The sequence below is a fragment of the Apaloderma vittatum genome, unplaced genomic scaffold (genome assembly GCF_000703405.1).
Source record: "Apaloderma vittatum isolate BGI_N311 unplaced genomic scaffold, ASM70340v1 scaffold16137, whole genome shotgun sequence".
NCBI classification, from domain to species: Eukaryota; Metazoa; Chordata; class Aves; order Trogoniformes; family Trogonidae; genus Apaloderma; species Apaloderma vittatum.
This window is the reverse complement of record NW_009726837.1, coordinates 2,836-19,400: the sequence shown is the minus strand read 5'-3', so window position 1 is coordinate 19,400 and position 16,565 is coordinate 2,836. Positions and strand designations below refer to the sequence as shown.

Below are 16,565 nucleotides of genomic sequence, written 5' to 3'. Positions count from 1 at the left end.
ATAAATTTCTATTATTTCTGTGGGAGGGCGTTTAAATATTACAGATATGTGTCACGGCACAGGAACATAACAACTGTCCTCCCAAGCATGCTGTGGGGGCTGCAGTGTGGCACCTCTTAGGAGAGTAACCTTTGCATCAGAAGAGAAATGACGCTGCTTTACCTATTAGTAAAGTTACAGAGCAACAGCAAGTCTGAAGTTTGAGCAGCTAGGTCTATGCTGAGTGCCCTTTGCTGTGGTAAATTGCAATAAAGTATTTAGCGTTGGTCTTTGTGTAGCAGATTTCAAATCACCATTTAGTACTTGGTTACATTTTTGATAGATAGTGCGATTTCTCCTACTTTGTTTCACCGTGTTTGTATCATGAGTTTTCACTTTCACTTCACTTAATGTGCGTGAAGTCTGATGTTAAGCAGCTATGGATGAAGGAAATCAGAGTTCATTGGAAATGTATTTGCTACAAGTCTAAAGAATGTTGTTTTTTTAAAACCAGTGGACATGAAGTTACATAGAATGCGCTGATAAAGAACCAGAACTTGGTGTTTGGAAAGGTACTGCTTTGGAGAATTAAACTCTTGAAATAAAGAGCGATATTAAATGAGGTGAAGAAGAAAACGTTCTGTCTTGCCCCGGATTGCTGTATTGATCTGTTGCTGGTCTTTACTGGTATTAGAAGGCAGGGAGCATATCCTGCTGACAGATGTTGAAGTCAGAAAGACCAGGATGAGATGGAAAGGGCCCAGAGGATTTGTCCCCAACTTGACTCCTGTCAAACTGTCTCTCTGACAAGGATGTTTTTTCCTCCAGTTGTAAGCACAGAGCCCTCAAGGGGCTGAAGGCTTTCATCATTGCTTGCTTTTGAAGGGGAAGTTGTTGGACATGTGCCCAGTTAAGCTGCAAGCAGGGTGGGTTGAAATGCCATGGAAGAAGGCCAGCGTGCACTTTAACCTGGCAATATTTGGCTTGCCTTTGTCGTGTCGTGATAAGGATGGGCAGTGCTTCCTCGTATCATGAGCGCTGGTGTTCGGTAATTACAGACACCCTCCTGTTCGGTGTGAGAACAGGCGCTCGGTGGTTTTACTTGAGAAAGAGATTAGAATAGAAACGGGAAGAAGGTTTCAAATTTTTTTTTATGTTTTGGCGTTAAGCGTTCTCTGAAGGCCCCATCAAATCTGGTTTTCAGTTCGCTTTTATGCCCTTAGAGAGGAATCCCCAACTATATAGTTATCACTGCTTGTGCTGCTTCAGTTGTGTGTTATCACTGAGGTAGGAAAATTGCTTAGTTATCTAATAACTAATAGGCTAAAAAGTTTCAGTTAATTTCTTCTGGAATTTTATTTTTCTTCTGTCGCTTGGGATAATAGACTGTGTCAGTTAAGAGATGTGGCTCTGCTCTGTAGCAATCAAACTTGATCTCTGTTCTATATAGAAATATTGATGCCAACTCTACCAGCAGTGCTTTTTCTTTATGCACAGGAAAAAATTTAATAGGTCCTGCTATTTTGTTATACAGCTTTAAATTAGCAAGTGCTAGTCTATAGCTTGTGTACCGCACTTGTATTTGCATGGGCCTCCATTTTTTTATATGTGGATCCATGACTAGAATTGAAATAATATTCTTGACCTGAGATACTCAGCCCGAGAGCAGACACCTCAGTGTGAGGGGCAACACCTTTGAAAAGTTTGCTTTAAGATTCTGTTCATATATTGAGCTCGTGTCTAAGCTGCCATTCTGTTCAGTGTTTTAAGCATCTGGAGTGAGAAAACGCTTCAGAAAAACACACCTGTTTAGACACATGTCTTCCTTGATTCACGTCTTTAGTCTTTATTTTAATGCAGCAATATCGGTTTAGGTATCTGTGCTAGGCAGAGGAACACTCAAGGATTTTATGTATCAGGTGGGTTAAAAGATTCCTGTTTTTCATTAGGTTTCTATGCTTAAAATGAGAAAGAATTGAGAAACATTATGTTTACATTTTAAAGGATTTTCAGCATTTTAAGTTGAAATAGGAGGAATGGGGAGAAAGGAGATGATCCTTTTTCCCATTTACGCAAATAACAGTCTAGAATGAAAAATGTTTAACCAGTAAATTAACAAATTAAAACAAAGGGCTCCCTCTATGGTTTTTCCTATAAAATTACAGGTAACTGTGTTCCCTAGTAAAAGGGAAGAATTTAGCATTCCTTATAACTTCTTTTTTAATGTATACGTATGCAATATGAAAAATTAATCTTTCAATTATATTGTTGGTATTTTAACTTGGCAAGCAATATCTTGTCTGTTAACCTGTGAGAGTTTTAATGTTCCACTTAGTGTGAGTGCTCGGCCCGCTCGAGCTATGGATACGCTAAAGGAATGTTCTTTGCGGTTTTGTTTTTAACACGTACCTGTGTTTGGTTCCAGGATATTGCCGTATGGCTGTTTAGCCACTGGAGATCACTCTGGCCTTATTGAGGCTGTTTCTAGTTCAGAAACCATTGCTGACATTCAGTTAAATAGTAGCAACGTCGCTGCCGCCGCCGCCTTCAACAAAGATGCTCTCTTAAACTGGCTGAAGGAATACAATTTAGGGTAATTTCTACAGTTGTTTTCTCATCTGTAGCGTAAGCTACAAAATTCCTGCATGTTTCTCTTTCAGTATTTAGGGATGTGGAACTCTTTTAGCAGGATCTTTACTACTTATTTTTCTAGTATGTCAAATTCTGACTCAGATTCATGGTGTCCTTGGAACTGAAACAACGATCCAGCTGCAATTCTGGCATTTGTAGCGTTTGACTGCATGTTTGGCAAAACAAACACAAACTCAAGGAAACTACATGAGTCTTAAGCCTTGGTGTTGTTGCTATTCATAATATTTGCATTTTCCTATTCTCCTTAGCTACCTTTTACAATATTTTCTCTCAAATCTAGTTTTACAGCATTCTAATGGGCTTAAGGTTTAAACAAGCAAAGATCTTTTTTGAGGTCAAGGCATGACATGAATTACCAGCAGTGTGCACTCATATTGTTTGTCATCTTTGGTTCTAGAGATGACTTGGATCGAGCCATTGAAGAATTTACTCTTTCTTGTGCTGGCTACTGTGTAGCTACTTATGTCCTGGGGATTGGTGACAGACACAGTGACAATATCATGGTCAGAAAAAACGGTCAGGTAAAAATCTTGTCCGTAGGCTGGATAACTACTGTATCTCTGTTGTGCAAGACTTGTCTTGAGAACTTTGAATTTTGAATTGTTAGAACTGATGAAAACTTTGTTTACTGAGAATTGAAGAGAGCTTCAGAGAAAGGAAGTGTAAGACTAGTGACAGGACCCACCAATTCGATATCAAGCGAGGCTGACATATCCAAAAGGTCTGTTATTGGTGCAGATTCATTGAATAAAAGTGATCTTGGACTATCTTGCCAAAAGACCATCCTTAAAAATACATAAACTGCAGGTTTGAGCAGTGTGGTTTTCCTGAAGTTAGGCTCCACAGCCCACCTCTGCACAAGTTTTCAATATGGGACTCAGTACCAGCGTAAGGCTGTGACTGCAAGTTTCAAAACCTAGAACGTGATAAGCTCTTAGAAATACATTTTCCTGTTTAATTGTTACTTTCTGCTGAGTTTATTTAAATTGTTCTGCCTATGAAACTAGCAAGGTTATGAAAAGTGTGAGCTTTATAGACATCTGCAATATTCTTTTAAGTTTTTACCTATTAGAAGAAAGCCGAAATGCTCTTTTCTTTGATTCTAAAGTGGGAGAACTGTCACAGGTTCCTTGAGAGTAACTTAAACTCGGGAGCAAAGCTAGTAGAACTTGCGCAGGAAGCCCTTGGATATGATGTTGTTGAGCCTCATGGGCTCATCATTGGGCTCGTTTTTCTATCTGCTATCACCTAGAAGATGTCTCTTGGCAGACATCAGAAGCTTAAACTTGACATCTTTTGCACACTGGTTTGTAGCAATGGTTTCTTGTAAGAGCATCAATGTGATTTTAAATAAATCTGGAAATGTTTTAAAACTAAATGCTCCCAAAAGATTGAAACCATGTGCTCTGGAGAGTGGCGTTATGAGTTAACTGTTCTTCATACCAGCATCCTGTAGAGATAGTAGAAAAGTGAAATATTTCCCAGGAGAAATTAATTTTCACTTATGCTTTTTTCAGCTTTTTCATATAGATTTTGGGCATATTCTTGGAAACTTCAAGTCCAAGTTTGGAATTAAAAGGGAACGGGTACCTTTCATACTCACCTATGATTTCATCCATGTTATTCAACAAGGAAAAACAGGGAACACTGAAAAATTTGGTCGGTGAGTATTATTTTCATCTCTTCATTTCATAACAGAGATGATCTCTGGTGGAAATTCCCAGCACACCAGCAATGTATCTGGGTTTGGCTTGCTCATGCATTTACAATACTGTCTACTTCTCTACCTGGGCTCAAATGTATATCAATTACTTCATACATCAGAAACTGCAGCTTGGCAAAGAAAGACAAAGTTCCTTTTCAATTTATTGATAGAGATATGAAATATGCTATTGCAAGAGCTGTGGAATATGGAGTGCTTTAAATTCCACCTTTATTTGAAAAATGCCTCAAAAGAGAATTTATTCTTTGAAGTATAACTGGTCAGATTAGTCTGAGGGCTTCTTCCCGTTTGCTGTGAGAAGGAACAGATTAGACGCTGGGCAGTGGCGCATCTGGGGACATTGAGCAAGTTCTCAAGGGTCTGTGTGATGGGTCTTTATGCCAGATCTGGCAGTTGGTTCAATTTTAACCGTGTTTGCAGGAAGGCCCTAACCTTACAGAGACAGGCTGGATTGGCAGGGGCTGCTCTAGAGCTTTTGTTTTTGCACTGTAGGTTCACTGTGTAGGATCACCAGGATGTTTCACCTAATGCCTTCTCCAGGAGATGGGACACTGGCATTACCTTTGGCATTTTTTGCTCTTTCTGAAGAGCAGTGGAATTTTTTTAAAGCTTTTGATCTTTTTGTACTGATGCTTTAAGGGCTTGTAGAAGAGGCGTGAGGTGCTTCTGTGGGAATGCGTTGAAGGTTTTGTAGACACCTCTGTCCTTTCTGTGACTGCGTTCCTACGATATGTGCATTAGACCAGATAATGGTTGGAAATTGTTACGTATATTTGTCAGCTGTGTAAGTTCTCACGTGTTGTCTTTGTTGCATGTCCTTTGTGCTGAAGATTCCGCCAGTATTGTGAAGAAGCGTACTTGATATTGCGAAAACATGGAAACCTATTTATTACACTCTTTGCACTGATGTTAACTGCAGGGCTTCCAGAGCTAACCTCTGTCAAGGACATCCAGTATCTCAAGGTAAAGGAAAATTTACAGCTCAGCAGGACTTAGCTTTTTTCCCAGTGTGTGAATTTTGATTCTACAACAAATACATCTTCATTGTTTTCCATTTCTGTCAAGATTTCCACATAGTTCTCGAAGCTTTCTTTTTCAGCCCTGTAGAGCAGGGTCTGTAGTCAGTCCTAGCGCTCAAAGGAAACTCTGAGTAGACGTTCCTCTCAGCCATTCTATAGAGAGTTCAGCATCCCTGCAGCTTAAATATAGTCATTGCAGGGGTGATGTCTTGGCTCATGTACAAGATAGACCTCTAAAGGTGAAAATTATTTGCTTAATTGTTCAGTTTTATCTTTAAAGCCAGAAAATTCCACTGATGTGTTGCTCAATGAATAAGTGAAAAAGTATTAAAACAAAAGAAACAGAATGCGGTTTGTGTTGAAAGGTGGAGGAGGCCTTAACTGTGACTTCTAAAATTCCTGACAGCACTTCTTTTTCTGTTCCCTTAGGACTCTCTCGCCTTAGGGAAGAGTGAGGAAGAAGCACTAAAACAGTTTAAGCAAAAGTTTGATGAAGCACTCCGGGAAAGTTGGACTACTAAAGTGAACTGGATGGCTCACACTGTTCGAAAAGATTACAGATCCTAGAAGATTTTCGCATTTGCACTAAGCCGAGTGTTACCTTGAAAAGTGTTTTTTTTTTAAAGGGGGTCTGTAATATGGACCAACATTTTAGTTAAGAAAGAAGGCAAAGCAACAGCAAAAAGAAATGGGCCGAAATAATTCCTGAGTCTTTTGCACTCTGCTTCTGAATGCTTGACTCCAAGACTGTCTCTACAAATAGTGAACGTTCTTCTGCTGACTTTGCACGCTGAGAGCTACTAGGCATTTTTACAAATTCTTTGGTACTTTATGGAAGTGTAAATATTTGGTTTTTTACGTTAGGGTAATATACTCTAACATACTCCAGAGGTTTGAAGACTTCTGTCAGATCTGTTCTTCGTTTAAAATCAGGACTTGAAGAGCAATTTTTTTTATATATATATATCCTAATCTGGCTAAAAATGACCACGTTGTGTATATTTTTCATATGAACTCTGCCCTACTGGCACAGATGCATTAATTCTACTGTAAATAGCAACCACAGTATCGTTGTACTACAGGGAGCTGCTTGATGTCTTACACTGCTGCCAAAAATAGAGATTTGCAAGATGGGGGTGGGTGGGAGGGGGAGAGACCTTTACAAATAACGCAGCGTCCAGATGTTCGGGGCTGCACAGTTTTGTTCCTCTGACATCACACACGCAAAAGAAGACCCTCAGCAAGAGGGAAGTTAGGTTGATTCCAAATGTGTCTGAGAATCCCTCGTCGGTGACCGTCTCCCTTTTGGCCTCTGGAGCTGTTTTCAAGCCCTTACGAGGCTCATTTATGTCAGGTTCAGCCTCGCGTGGAAATTCGTGTCTCGGATTTGTTGTGCCATGCAAATGTACCGACTCATGCATGGAAAATTTTCATTAAATATCCTACACATCATGATTTTTAGATCATACATACCAAAAAGCCCAAATGTTTGGAAAAGCAAGTGTTTATGGGGAAAAAGATCATTCCATAAAGAAAAAACACAGTAAGAAGTCATTAATCTTTTCTTTCTGTATTTATTGAAAGCTTGCAGTCATGTCGCTTTACCAAGCTATATATGTTGAAGATGGTTGCTGAAGAAACTGGATTTGTTTTAATTTATTTAGTGAGGTACCAGGCTTTTAGGTGCTTAAATGGAGAGCAAATTGGTTACGTGCAATAGGGAACTGCTGGTTAAAAGATGTAACATACTGTTTATGAACATCAGCAAGATGGACTTTAACTACTGCTTGTTCTCCAAGGAACACTGGTGGCTCTCAATTCTTGTCGACATTTGAAAGAGAATTAAACATATATATATATATTTACTTTTGGACTAAACAGTTGTTTTGCATAGAAATGTTGTTTTATGTAGGAATTTAATTAAAGGTGGTTTTACTTTGTTGAGAGTGATTTATTTCTTTTCGTTGTTGGGGTTTTGTTGTTTCTTTTAAAGGTCAGGAACCCGGTTTGAGTCTCTTATCCTCAGCCGTTGGGCTAATCTGTCTGAGAAGACTTCTGCTTCTGGAATATTGCAAAAGTAATAAGTGGTTTGGTTTGGGGGTTTTGTGTTTGTTTGTTTTTAATGATATAGTAGCATTTAAAGTATGCCATGTCCTTCTCCTTATTTTTTTTATTTTAATTTTAAAGCAGGTGGGAGGAAGTGTAAAAAGAAACTACTTTGAGGGTGACAACTCTGAAAAAAAAGGAATTTCATCCTCAGCTAACTCGCAGCATATAAATTTGCATAAATAACTATTCCTGGACATATTATATTTTGAGATGGAGAACTTGGACATCGCTGGTATGTCATCTTGTGGAGGGAGATATAACCTTTTCCAGAACTGGAGAAACAGCTGGCAGTTTCCCTTGGCTGCTCAGGGCTGGCGTGCAAGGTGTGTGTGACGGGAAGGGCACGTGGTGGCAGCTTTCTGTCCGTAGCCAAGGCAACGTATCAGTTCCATGTTCCACCTCAGACTTCTTGCGAGACTTTGAACAAGTCACTCAGGTCTGTGCAACAGGTTCCACCTGCAGAAACGGAGAAAGTGGCGCCACCCTCCAGATGCGGAAACGTCTTCCCTCAATTTCCACCAGGATAACGCACAGAGGAAAGGTGGTTTGTGTTGTGCGCCATTTTTTTTACGTGACTTTAATGCAAGTTATGAAAGTACCTGAGATAGGCAACATGATGTCCTCACCATCTTCTTTGAGATAGTATCTAGAGATGGTTAGAAAATATTACTTCCACCCAGTATTTGTGTTGGTTAATAGCCCACGTGTGGGATACGATGCACTTGGATGTCTTTACCTTCACTCCATTTACTCGTGCTGATTTATGGGGAATGAAAGTGACAGGCCTGTTAACTGGTGTGTTTTGACGCTTGGCAGCAAAATGATGCGTTTTCCTCATGTAAATTGAATTTACTTGATTGTCAGAGAGCTGGGAGGATAGCACGCCTCCTGAGAATGATTTTCCAGGTTGAACGCTCGGGGATGAACCTTCCATGAAGTGGTGTTTACAAGGTCACTGTGGTTGACGTGGTACTAGTGAATAGATCGCTGTTTTCTCTGGGCTTCCATCATCCCTGCTGCAGCTTGGGGCATACAGGTTCTCATCCAGAAATTAATTAATTAAAGTGCTTTGTGAGAAGTAGGAGAGACAGTCTGTCATCCAAGAGTGCAGGAATTCTGTCACATCAGTACACCAGTGATTTCTGTACTTATCTCCTGATATCCAGCTATAGCAGTAAAATGGAAGGTTGATTTGGGCTGAGTGGGATCATTCTTCTTCTGAGCCACTGTTTTAGACCATTTGTAGAATTCAGAAGGCATCAAATGGTCAGATTATAATATGAGAGTTTTAAGGATTTTGCTCATAACAGTAAGTAGAAACAAGCTTTTTAAACAGCTGTATTTTTATGCAGCTGTAGAAGAGAAATGTAAGCTACGACTTTGGTATAAACCACCTTCAGTTCAGCTGGTCTCGCATTATATTAATTACTTTTCCCCAAGTCTACTTCTAATCTGGTCAGCACCTTTGCACTGGGAAAATCACGTTTCTTGTACCAGCTCTGCTTCTCAGGGTCTTCGCTGTATCTGGCAGGGCGGCAATATACCTAGGCTGCTTTAAAAACAGCTGAAATTGCTTATATGTAGTGTGTATATTGCATAAATTTGTTCTGCTTTTGGTTTGATTGCAGGATTACTTGATGGGTTTGCTCTCTTTACCTCGTGTCATCAGGTTTGTGACAAACAGTGGCAACTGCTGCTTTTACGCTCTCGCTCATCCTGTATTTGATCGCCGAGAAGGAAGCGCACTTGGATTTTCCCCTCAGCGGTGGAGTTACTTACTTTCCCTTCTAGGCTTGTACCGGTTTTATTGACAGTGCTGTGCTGATGGTCGAGTTGTTCACATTCTAGCAAATGCCTGTGACAGAGCCTATTCATATACTTAATGTAAGAGAGTCCGATATTCCTCTTTAATTTACTACATCTATTGAAATCAGATAATTAAATAGTGCAGGCTCTTAATAATTAATATGTCAGGCTTTATTCTTTAGGAAGGATTTCAAGCCTAAATCTTTTAAGTATGTAATCAGTATTTCTATTATTGTTCATTCACAATATATTGTATTAATATGTGTCCAAGCTGGCTTTAAAATCTAAAACTGAAATCCTGTGCTCGCATAATGCATTCCAGTTTTTGGCCAGTTTTCCTAAAATAATTTTTAAAATAACTTGTCTGGCAAAATGCTGCCAAGAGATGAGGGAGCAGAGTGTCTCGGCAGCAGGCAGGTTTCAGTAGGTGCTGGCATATGAGATGGCAACGCTGCGTTGCTGTAGGACCTCACAGTATACATGTGGCTGTGGAGGTTTTTTATAGACAGATGTGCCTTGTTTTGGCTTGGTTCACAAGATAAAAGTCGGACTAAGCTCAGGGTTTTATTGCCTGACCACAATACCACACTGGATACTATTTCCAGCGCTAAACTGTTTTGTGTGAGGCACAGCTGTCTGCCATTCACTGTTGGTGGCCGTTGCCGGGGCATACGCTTAGTAGGGAAATTATTTCTGTAACTGGAATATCTTTGCAAGTGAATCACAGTAAGATTGTAATCCTGAAAATCTCAAGTGATTAAGTGGACGTAAGAATTGCTGACCTTTCATATTTTTGGCATGTCAGTTCAGAAAACCGGCTTCGGCTTTCCTTAGCAGATTTGTTCAGATGGTGTGGATGTGACAGCTTCCTCTGACGTCTTCTGTGGGAGCAGCACACAAAACCTCCTGCCCCCATGGGGAGCACGGCTAAATACCTGCTATTTCGGGGGCTGGGGAGGCAGCAGAGATGGGATTTCTGATGTTTCCCTGGGGACGTTGGGGACTTTTTCCTATAAACTTGAGTGCAGGGAAGGAACAACCACGGTCTCAGGGATACGCAGCACCAGGCAGCTCTCTGAAGCACATTTCAGTGGCCAAGCCAGGAAAGGTGCAGTAATTTTAGGAGCTAATGCTGCTGAGAAAATGAGTGCTGTCCTGCTCGTGCATAATAAAATGCATAATAAAAACCTTGTAGTTACTGTTTTCAAGCATGATGTCGTGACTGATCGAGAGGAGGGTGTGTGCTTCCACAGGGGCTGACCAGGCCTTTTATTGACCCTACTCATATTACTCACTGTTCTTTAAATAGTGGAGCAAAATAGCATTAACTGTTGGTGAAGTGAGGAGAAGAGAGAGCTTTTTCCATTAGTGAGCTGGCTTGGCACGCTGCTGTCGCTTGGGTGCCTTTCCACCCTCATAGCCCACAAGAGGAACTTACTGTCTGTCCTCTAGGGAAAATTCTATCAGTCAGATGCTGATAGAACTTTACTGGTTATGTCACCTCTAGAACACTTGGCTAAAAGCTGGCTCAACTATGTGACCTATTTTAGGAGGTTTTGCTGTACTGGACTGTCAGGTTTAAAATAATACTGCTATGAAGAGCTAGTCCTTCGCCCTTTCAGTCTGTCACCTTGCTTTTTCCTCAGGTGATTTTTCTGGAGAAGTATCCCCAGGGATTGGTTGATGAAGAGGAGTGGGAATGAATATTTGTTTCTTAAGTAATGGCATGGCTTATCCTTGGAAACCTGTGAAGGATCGCAGTTTAAGAATAGCAGAGAAATGCAAAAGGTTAATTCTGATTTGCCAGACATCGTCTGGCTTTTAATGAAGCAAATGAGCGGAAGCGACAATCGAGCACCATGGAAACATGGTTTCTGACGGATTACAACCCTTGTAGTGCCAGGAGGTTCGTAAGATCTACTTTTTGGCTTTCAAAGTCTACATTTGGGCAGGAAGTCTGGGCAAAAGCAAGGAACCTGATAGTGGTTCATTCTTATTTGTGAATCCTGCCTAAGGTTTTCTCCTACATATCTAACCTAAAGGGCTTTGCCCTGTGCTGTTCTTTGGATGCACGCTTGTGATCTGACCCACCTGTATGACACGGGCAAAGCAGCCCATTCTAGTTTCTGAAATTGTGTCTTTACCCCCTTTGCATAAGGGATGTGGAGTGTTCATCTGAGATATCACACAGGGAGCGGAACAGCATTGCTCAGGATAATCTGCAGTGTGGGAATGTTGTATACGTGGCTCTGAATTCCTCCTGGTGAAACAGTTTTCCTTGGTGGGAGGATCCTGCACAAGAATGGATGACATAGCTCAGTTAAAGTACTCCCTAGGGATAGAAAAAAATAATCTGGATTCTGGTTGCCTTACCGAACATTCATTGGAGCAAAAAAGGAACAGCTCCAAAAGGGGAGCAAAAAGGACAGACAGTCCTTTTCTTTATGAGCTAGTGGCTTGGGAACTTAGGAAGAGGAGGGATGAAACAGAGGTTCAAACCTCCCAGCCCATGTTCTGTCTGCTTGGCTAAATAAAACAACCCTTAATATTAACGGCTATGTGAGACGAGGTCTCTTTAGCCCATTCACTACCAAATAGCAAGGAATTCATCCCGCACACAGAGTTGTGCCTGCTGGCATGGGAGGAAAAGGGGCGTGTTGCTAGGCTTGGGGTAACCTGCTCCAGGTGCTGCTTCCTCCCTCAGCCTCTATTCATGGATCTCATAAAGATAAATAATCTCGTGTATGTTGAGACCTTAATGCCACTTGCTGCCTACCAGTGTGTTTTTCTCAAGATCAAGGACTCAGTGGTATGCTTCAGCTTTGAATACCATTTTATCTGGTGCTGTACTACACAGATCTTACACCCAAAGAAGGCTTAAATACTTTGTGAGCTGTGATTGTTACTGCGCCTCTTAAGGAGAGGTGCTGGATCTTAAGGTAGGACTTGAAAGGCTGTAAAAGTTCAGAAATTCTAGAAGGGAATTTGCATGCGAGCTGCAATTTTTATGGTCAAGACAGCCTATAGAAGTTCCCTTCTGCCCATCAAATTGCACAGCCTTGCTAGTTAATTTAAAAATAAATAGAAAGTTTTTAACAGCACTGAAACATACCTAGGCATTACAAGTAAGTGTAATGCACCCAGTGGTTTTGTATTTCATGGTCGCTTTCTCTTTTACAGCTCAATGGGATGATAATCTTGTTTGCTTGAGAGGAAAAAGAAAACTGAAAATGTTTCTGAAATGATTCCCTGTTCTTAATAAACAAGAAACTTTTAGCTCCTACTTAGAAAACTGTGTTTGCAGAGTTTATGCTAGTTAAATTAGCGAATGTGCACGTGCTATGTATAGTGAGTATGAGCTACGTTATGGCTGTCACCGCTGACACTGCGTGCAGATTGTCCCAACTGAAGATCCATCCAGCCGGGCAGATCCAAGCGTTGGAATTCTGATGTAGTCAGGGTCGGGCAAAGCACCCACACCAAATCCCTAGTCACCTCTACGTACTTGACTTGCTGCAATGAACGCGCTGGAGCTGGCATCTCCTCCTCTGTCGTAGTGATCAAGCAGGCTGTGGGCAATGAAGCTGCTTTCTGAATGCAGCGTCTCACATTTTCGGCAGGCGAGGATTTCACATTTCGGACACATTTTCCCTGAGTGGGGCTGCCTGAGAGAACATATTTCTTCCCGTACTGGCTTCAGCTTTTTCGAACCTTTCCTGTGTACACATCTTCTCTTGTCTTCAGAAAGCTGATTTCTTCCCTGAGGGCTAGAACAGTCAGAAAGAAAAGTGACAAGTTCAATCTATACGCTTCCTAGATGAGAGAGATCAGCGGAAGCAATTAGTGTGTGATTTATGAACCCTTCCTGAGGCTTTACCTACGACGTGCAGGAGCAGGTGCAATGTGTGGTCACCTCCAGAAAAGGAGGGGGCAGATAGAAAAAGGAGAGCCTGGCTCTGGAGCTGTGATGGTGGTGACAAACCATTAGTTTCAGAAAGTAGAATTACTAAAAGGATTGCCCCCATTTAAAGAAAAATGTTAAAAAAATTACAAAATAACAACTAGATAGGTAGGAGCTTTCTATGCAGTTCTGTAATACGCTGCTTTTCTGTGGTGATCGTGGCACAAGCCTCCTGTGTTTGCATGGAGACAAATCTCACACAGCTCTGTGTGTCTGCATCACAGGCTTCTGCCCTAGTGGATCTCACCTACGGTGTTGTAAAGGTTCTTTTCCCACTTGTGCACCAGTAATTATGCTGGCTAGGAGGTGAGCCCTCTGTTACACTCTCCTTGAATAGCAATGGAAGGGCTGAAAGAAAAGCTCTCTTCATTGAGTAATATACCATTATATTTTATACAAAATATTACTTCAAAATCAAGATGCTAGCCTATACCATCTCTTACAAGAGCTTACAAATCAGTGCTGAGCTCTAGAGATGATCTGATTTGGCTACACCACCTTGAAAGTTCTGTAGGCCCTGATGACTTGAATATTTTTGAAACCCACGACTGTGCGATGTGCCTGTAGAAATATACCCAGTAAAGTCTGCAGCTTGACTTGTTGTTTTGGTTTTGTTTGTGCTTTTTTTTTTTTAATACGAGAGTACCATGTGAGGAGGATCCTACATTACAGTTTGGGGAGTTTTTTTAGATCAACCCAGAGAAAATTTATCACTTACAAGTAAGGATCAAAGCCCAGAAAGCATGATTTTACTTCTTCATTTGCACTTGTCTGCCTCCTGCATGCATGCTTCAGTGAAATTACGGAAAAGGCAGAAAATTCACAGCTGTAATTCAGTAACTCCGTGCATGTTTGACTACATTTCCAGTCCAGTTCCTCAGAAGCGCAGAAGCGGATCATTTCTGGCTAGTGTATTTTAATCTTACGTCGAGCTTGTAACCAGCTGCTGTGGCTATCGAGCTTAATGTAGTTAGCTGAGTAATTGCTGAGACTTGCATGCACTTCCTGCTAAGACGGTAATTTCACAATAATTACCAAATACAGACTCTTTTTAGGAGATCTGTAGAGAAAACAGCTCTTGCTGTTTTCTGTACAGCTCTTGATGAGAAGAGACACTTTTTGGAAACTACTCCTGATCTTAGCACGGTGCAGACACTAACTTTATCTCAAGTTAAGGAAGAATAACACCACGTACAAAGAACAGAATTTCAAATCCCTTAAGAATGATGACACTAACTCAAAGCTAATACATGCACAAAGCAGTAAGCTCAGATTTCTTTTTGCCTCTTTGCTTTCTTTGGTTAAAAAAGGAATAGTTTTGCGTTGTTTGTCTTGTTATTATTTTTTTACGGCCCTAGTAAGCACAAAGGCACTATTATATGAACATAAGCAATAGTCATGTGCTGATTCAAGAGACTTAGTAGCATTAACTTTGTTGAACAGTGATTTTGGCTGCTGCCTACACATTTCTACTGTCCCTCATGCCCTGGTGTGAAAGATATTGGTGCAACACAAACTGCAGTAACGTTATTCCTAGAAACAGTGCCCTGGGTTGTCACAACTGGCAGCACTTACACGTATGCGGAGGGCTGGAGATGCTGCTGTCTCTCCAGATCTCTCTCACCAGTTGGAAGGAAGCATAGAGAAATGGTTATAAGGTTTGGAAACCTTACTTTCATACCTACTCCCACCAGTGACTTGATAGTTTTTAGGTCAAGTTTAAAAACCTATAACTGTTTTCTTGTTTGTGCAACAGTTAATACAGCAGAGATGTCTGTGGCTCTTTGAAAGGTGCTCTGTGGAAACACTTGGTTAAAATTGTATATATAAAAAAACCACCCTAGGTTAAAAACATATACAAAATATAAGTCTGGATGCACTTACAGTTTACTCTTAGGAGACCCGGAGAAGAGGCTCAGTCCAGAAAATCGCTTCTTAAATAATCTCTCTCGCTTTTTTCGGCTGTGCTTCCCATCTCCCAGGCTTTCTTCTGTGAGTTCTTTCCTCCCTTTGTGCCAGCTCATTTTATCTGTCATAACAACAGCACCTGGTCAGATGAAAGCAGAAGTCTGAGCAGCTTTTCGGAAGTCTCTCCCTTACTGTGAACGTCCGGATCTCTTACTCTACAAACCCGTGAGTGTCCTGGTTATGCAGAAGGTCTAGTTGAGCTCAGCGAGCAGTCACTTTCCATCAGACGGACCAAATATCTGCTTTGAAGAATCCTGCAGACACAAGGCAACTCTGGATGTTCTTACTCAATGACTGTTCCGCAGAAGTAGGCTTGACCAGTAAATGAAATAAATAATATTTCCCTCTACGTTCTCTCTTCCGAGATTGGGCTAGCTGCTGAAAACCAGGAGAGGAGGTGGCTCATTTGATAAAAGTGAAGAACCCGGAGCCAATGAAATAGTTTTGTGCAGAGAGCAGAAGCAGCCAGAAAAATGTGAGATGGAACAAATGCTGCAAAGCAAAAACCAGAACCCTGAAAAAATGAAGAACCAACTGGGGATTTTAGTTGAGGCTTGGAAATTGTTTCCTTTTGCTCTTGATAAAGCAGTTGATTAGTCTGCATTTCCGCGTTGCATCGCTTTGTCTCCAAGAACCGTCCCTTTGGCCTCTCTAATTGAGTTAGTCTCTCTGCTCTACATTTGATACTTAGTAATTGCATTAACTTTTGGTTGCTTGGCTTGGAGGGTCACGTTCACCCCCTCCTAATGACTACAAGCGTTTGCCTGTTCCTACCTGTTCAAAATATTTCCCACGAATCATCTAAAGTGAGTCACACAAAGTTTGTAGGCTTAAAAACAAAACTGCCAACCATTTTGAATGACACTTTCCTGATTTTACTGCTCATCCCTTCCGCCCCTGTGTGCCCCCTCCTCTCCAAACCCGCCCTTGAAGGACGATTCTCCTGAAGCAGTTCTTAGAGTCGGATAGAGGCAGGCAGCAGGGACTCACTGCACAAATGCTTTGGAGGATATTGTACCCTGAAGCAGTTTTTCACCATGATATAGTAATTATTTACCAAAATTATATGTTGTTGCACATTAACAAGAAGCTATACACACACCTCGAAGGAAGAGAGAGTGACACACCTTGGTGCTCGTGCTTGGTAATGAGACACCTGGCTTTTTAACAGAATCCAGGTAGGCTGGACCTGATTCTTCCACAGAAATGGCAGAAAAGAATATATATTGAAATCAGAAGCAGGTTATTGACCTGTAAAAGGAAACTGTCACTAAAGAATTACTGTGCTATTAAGGAATTAATAAAAATTGCGAATGAAAGAAAATTACACACCTCTCAATTACAGGCC

At 41.1% G+C, this 16,565-nt stretch overlaps 1 protein-coding gene across 1 annotated transcript in view; it reads left to right on the top strand.

Annotated features, from left to right (window-relative positions):
• Positions 1–7,317, top strand: part of PIK3CB (phosphatidylinositol-4,5-bisphosphate 3-kinase, catalytic subunit beta) — a 28,633-nt gene extending 21,316 nt beyond the window's left edge. Inside the window, exons 15-19 of the mRNA XM_009873451.1 lie at positions 2,405–2,572; positions 3,029–3,152; positions 4,149–4,294; positions 5,185–5,317; positions 5,803–7,317. Coding sequence (XP_009871753.1) covers positions 2,405–2,572; positions 3,029–3,152; positions 4,149–4,294; positions 5,185–5,317; positions 5,803–5,940 — 709 coding nt within the window. The 3' untranslated portion in view covers positions 5,941–7,317. The remainder of the gene's footprint in view (positions 1–2,404; positions 2,573–3,028; positions 3,153–4,148; positions 4,295–5,184; positions 5,318–5,802) is intronic.
• The last annotated feature ends 9,248 nt before the right edge of the window (positions 7,318–16,565 follow it).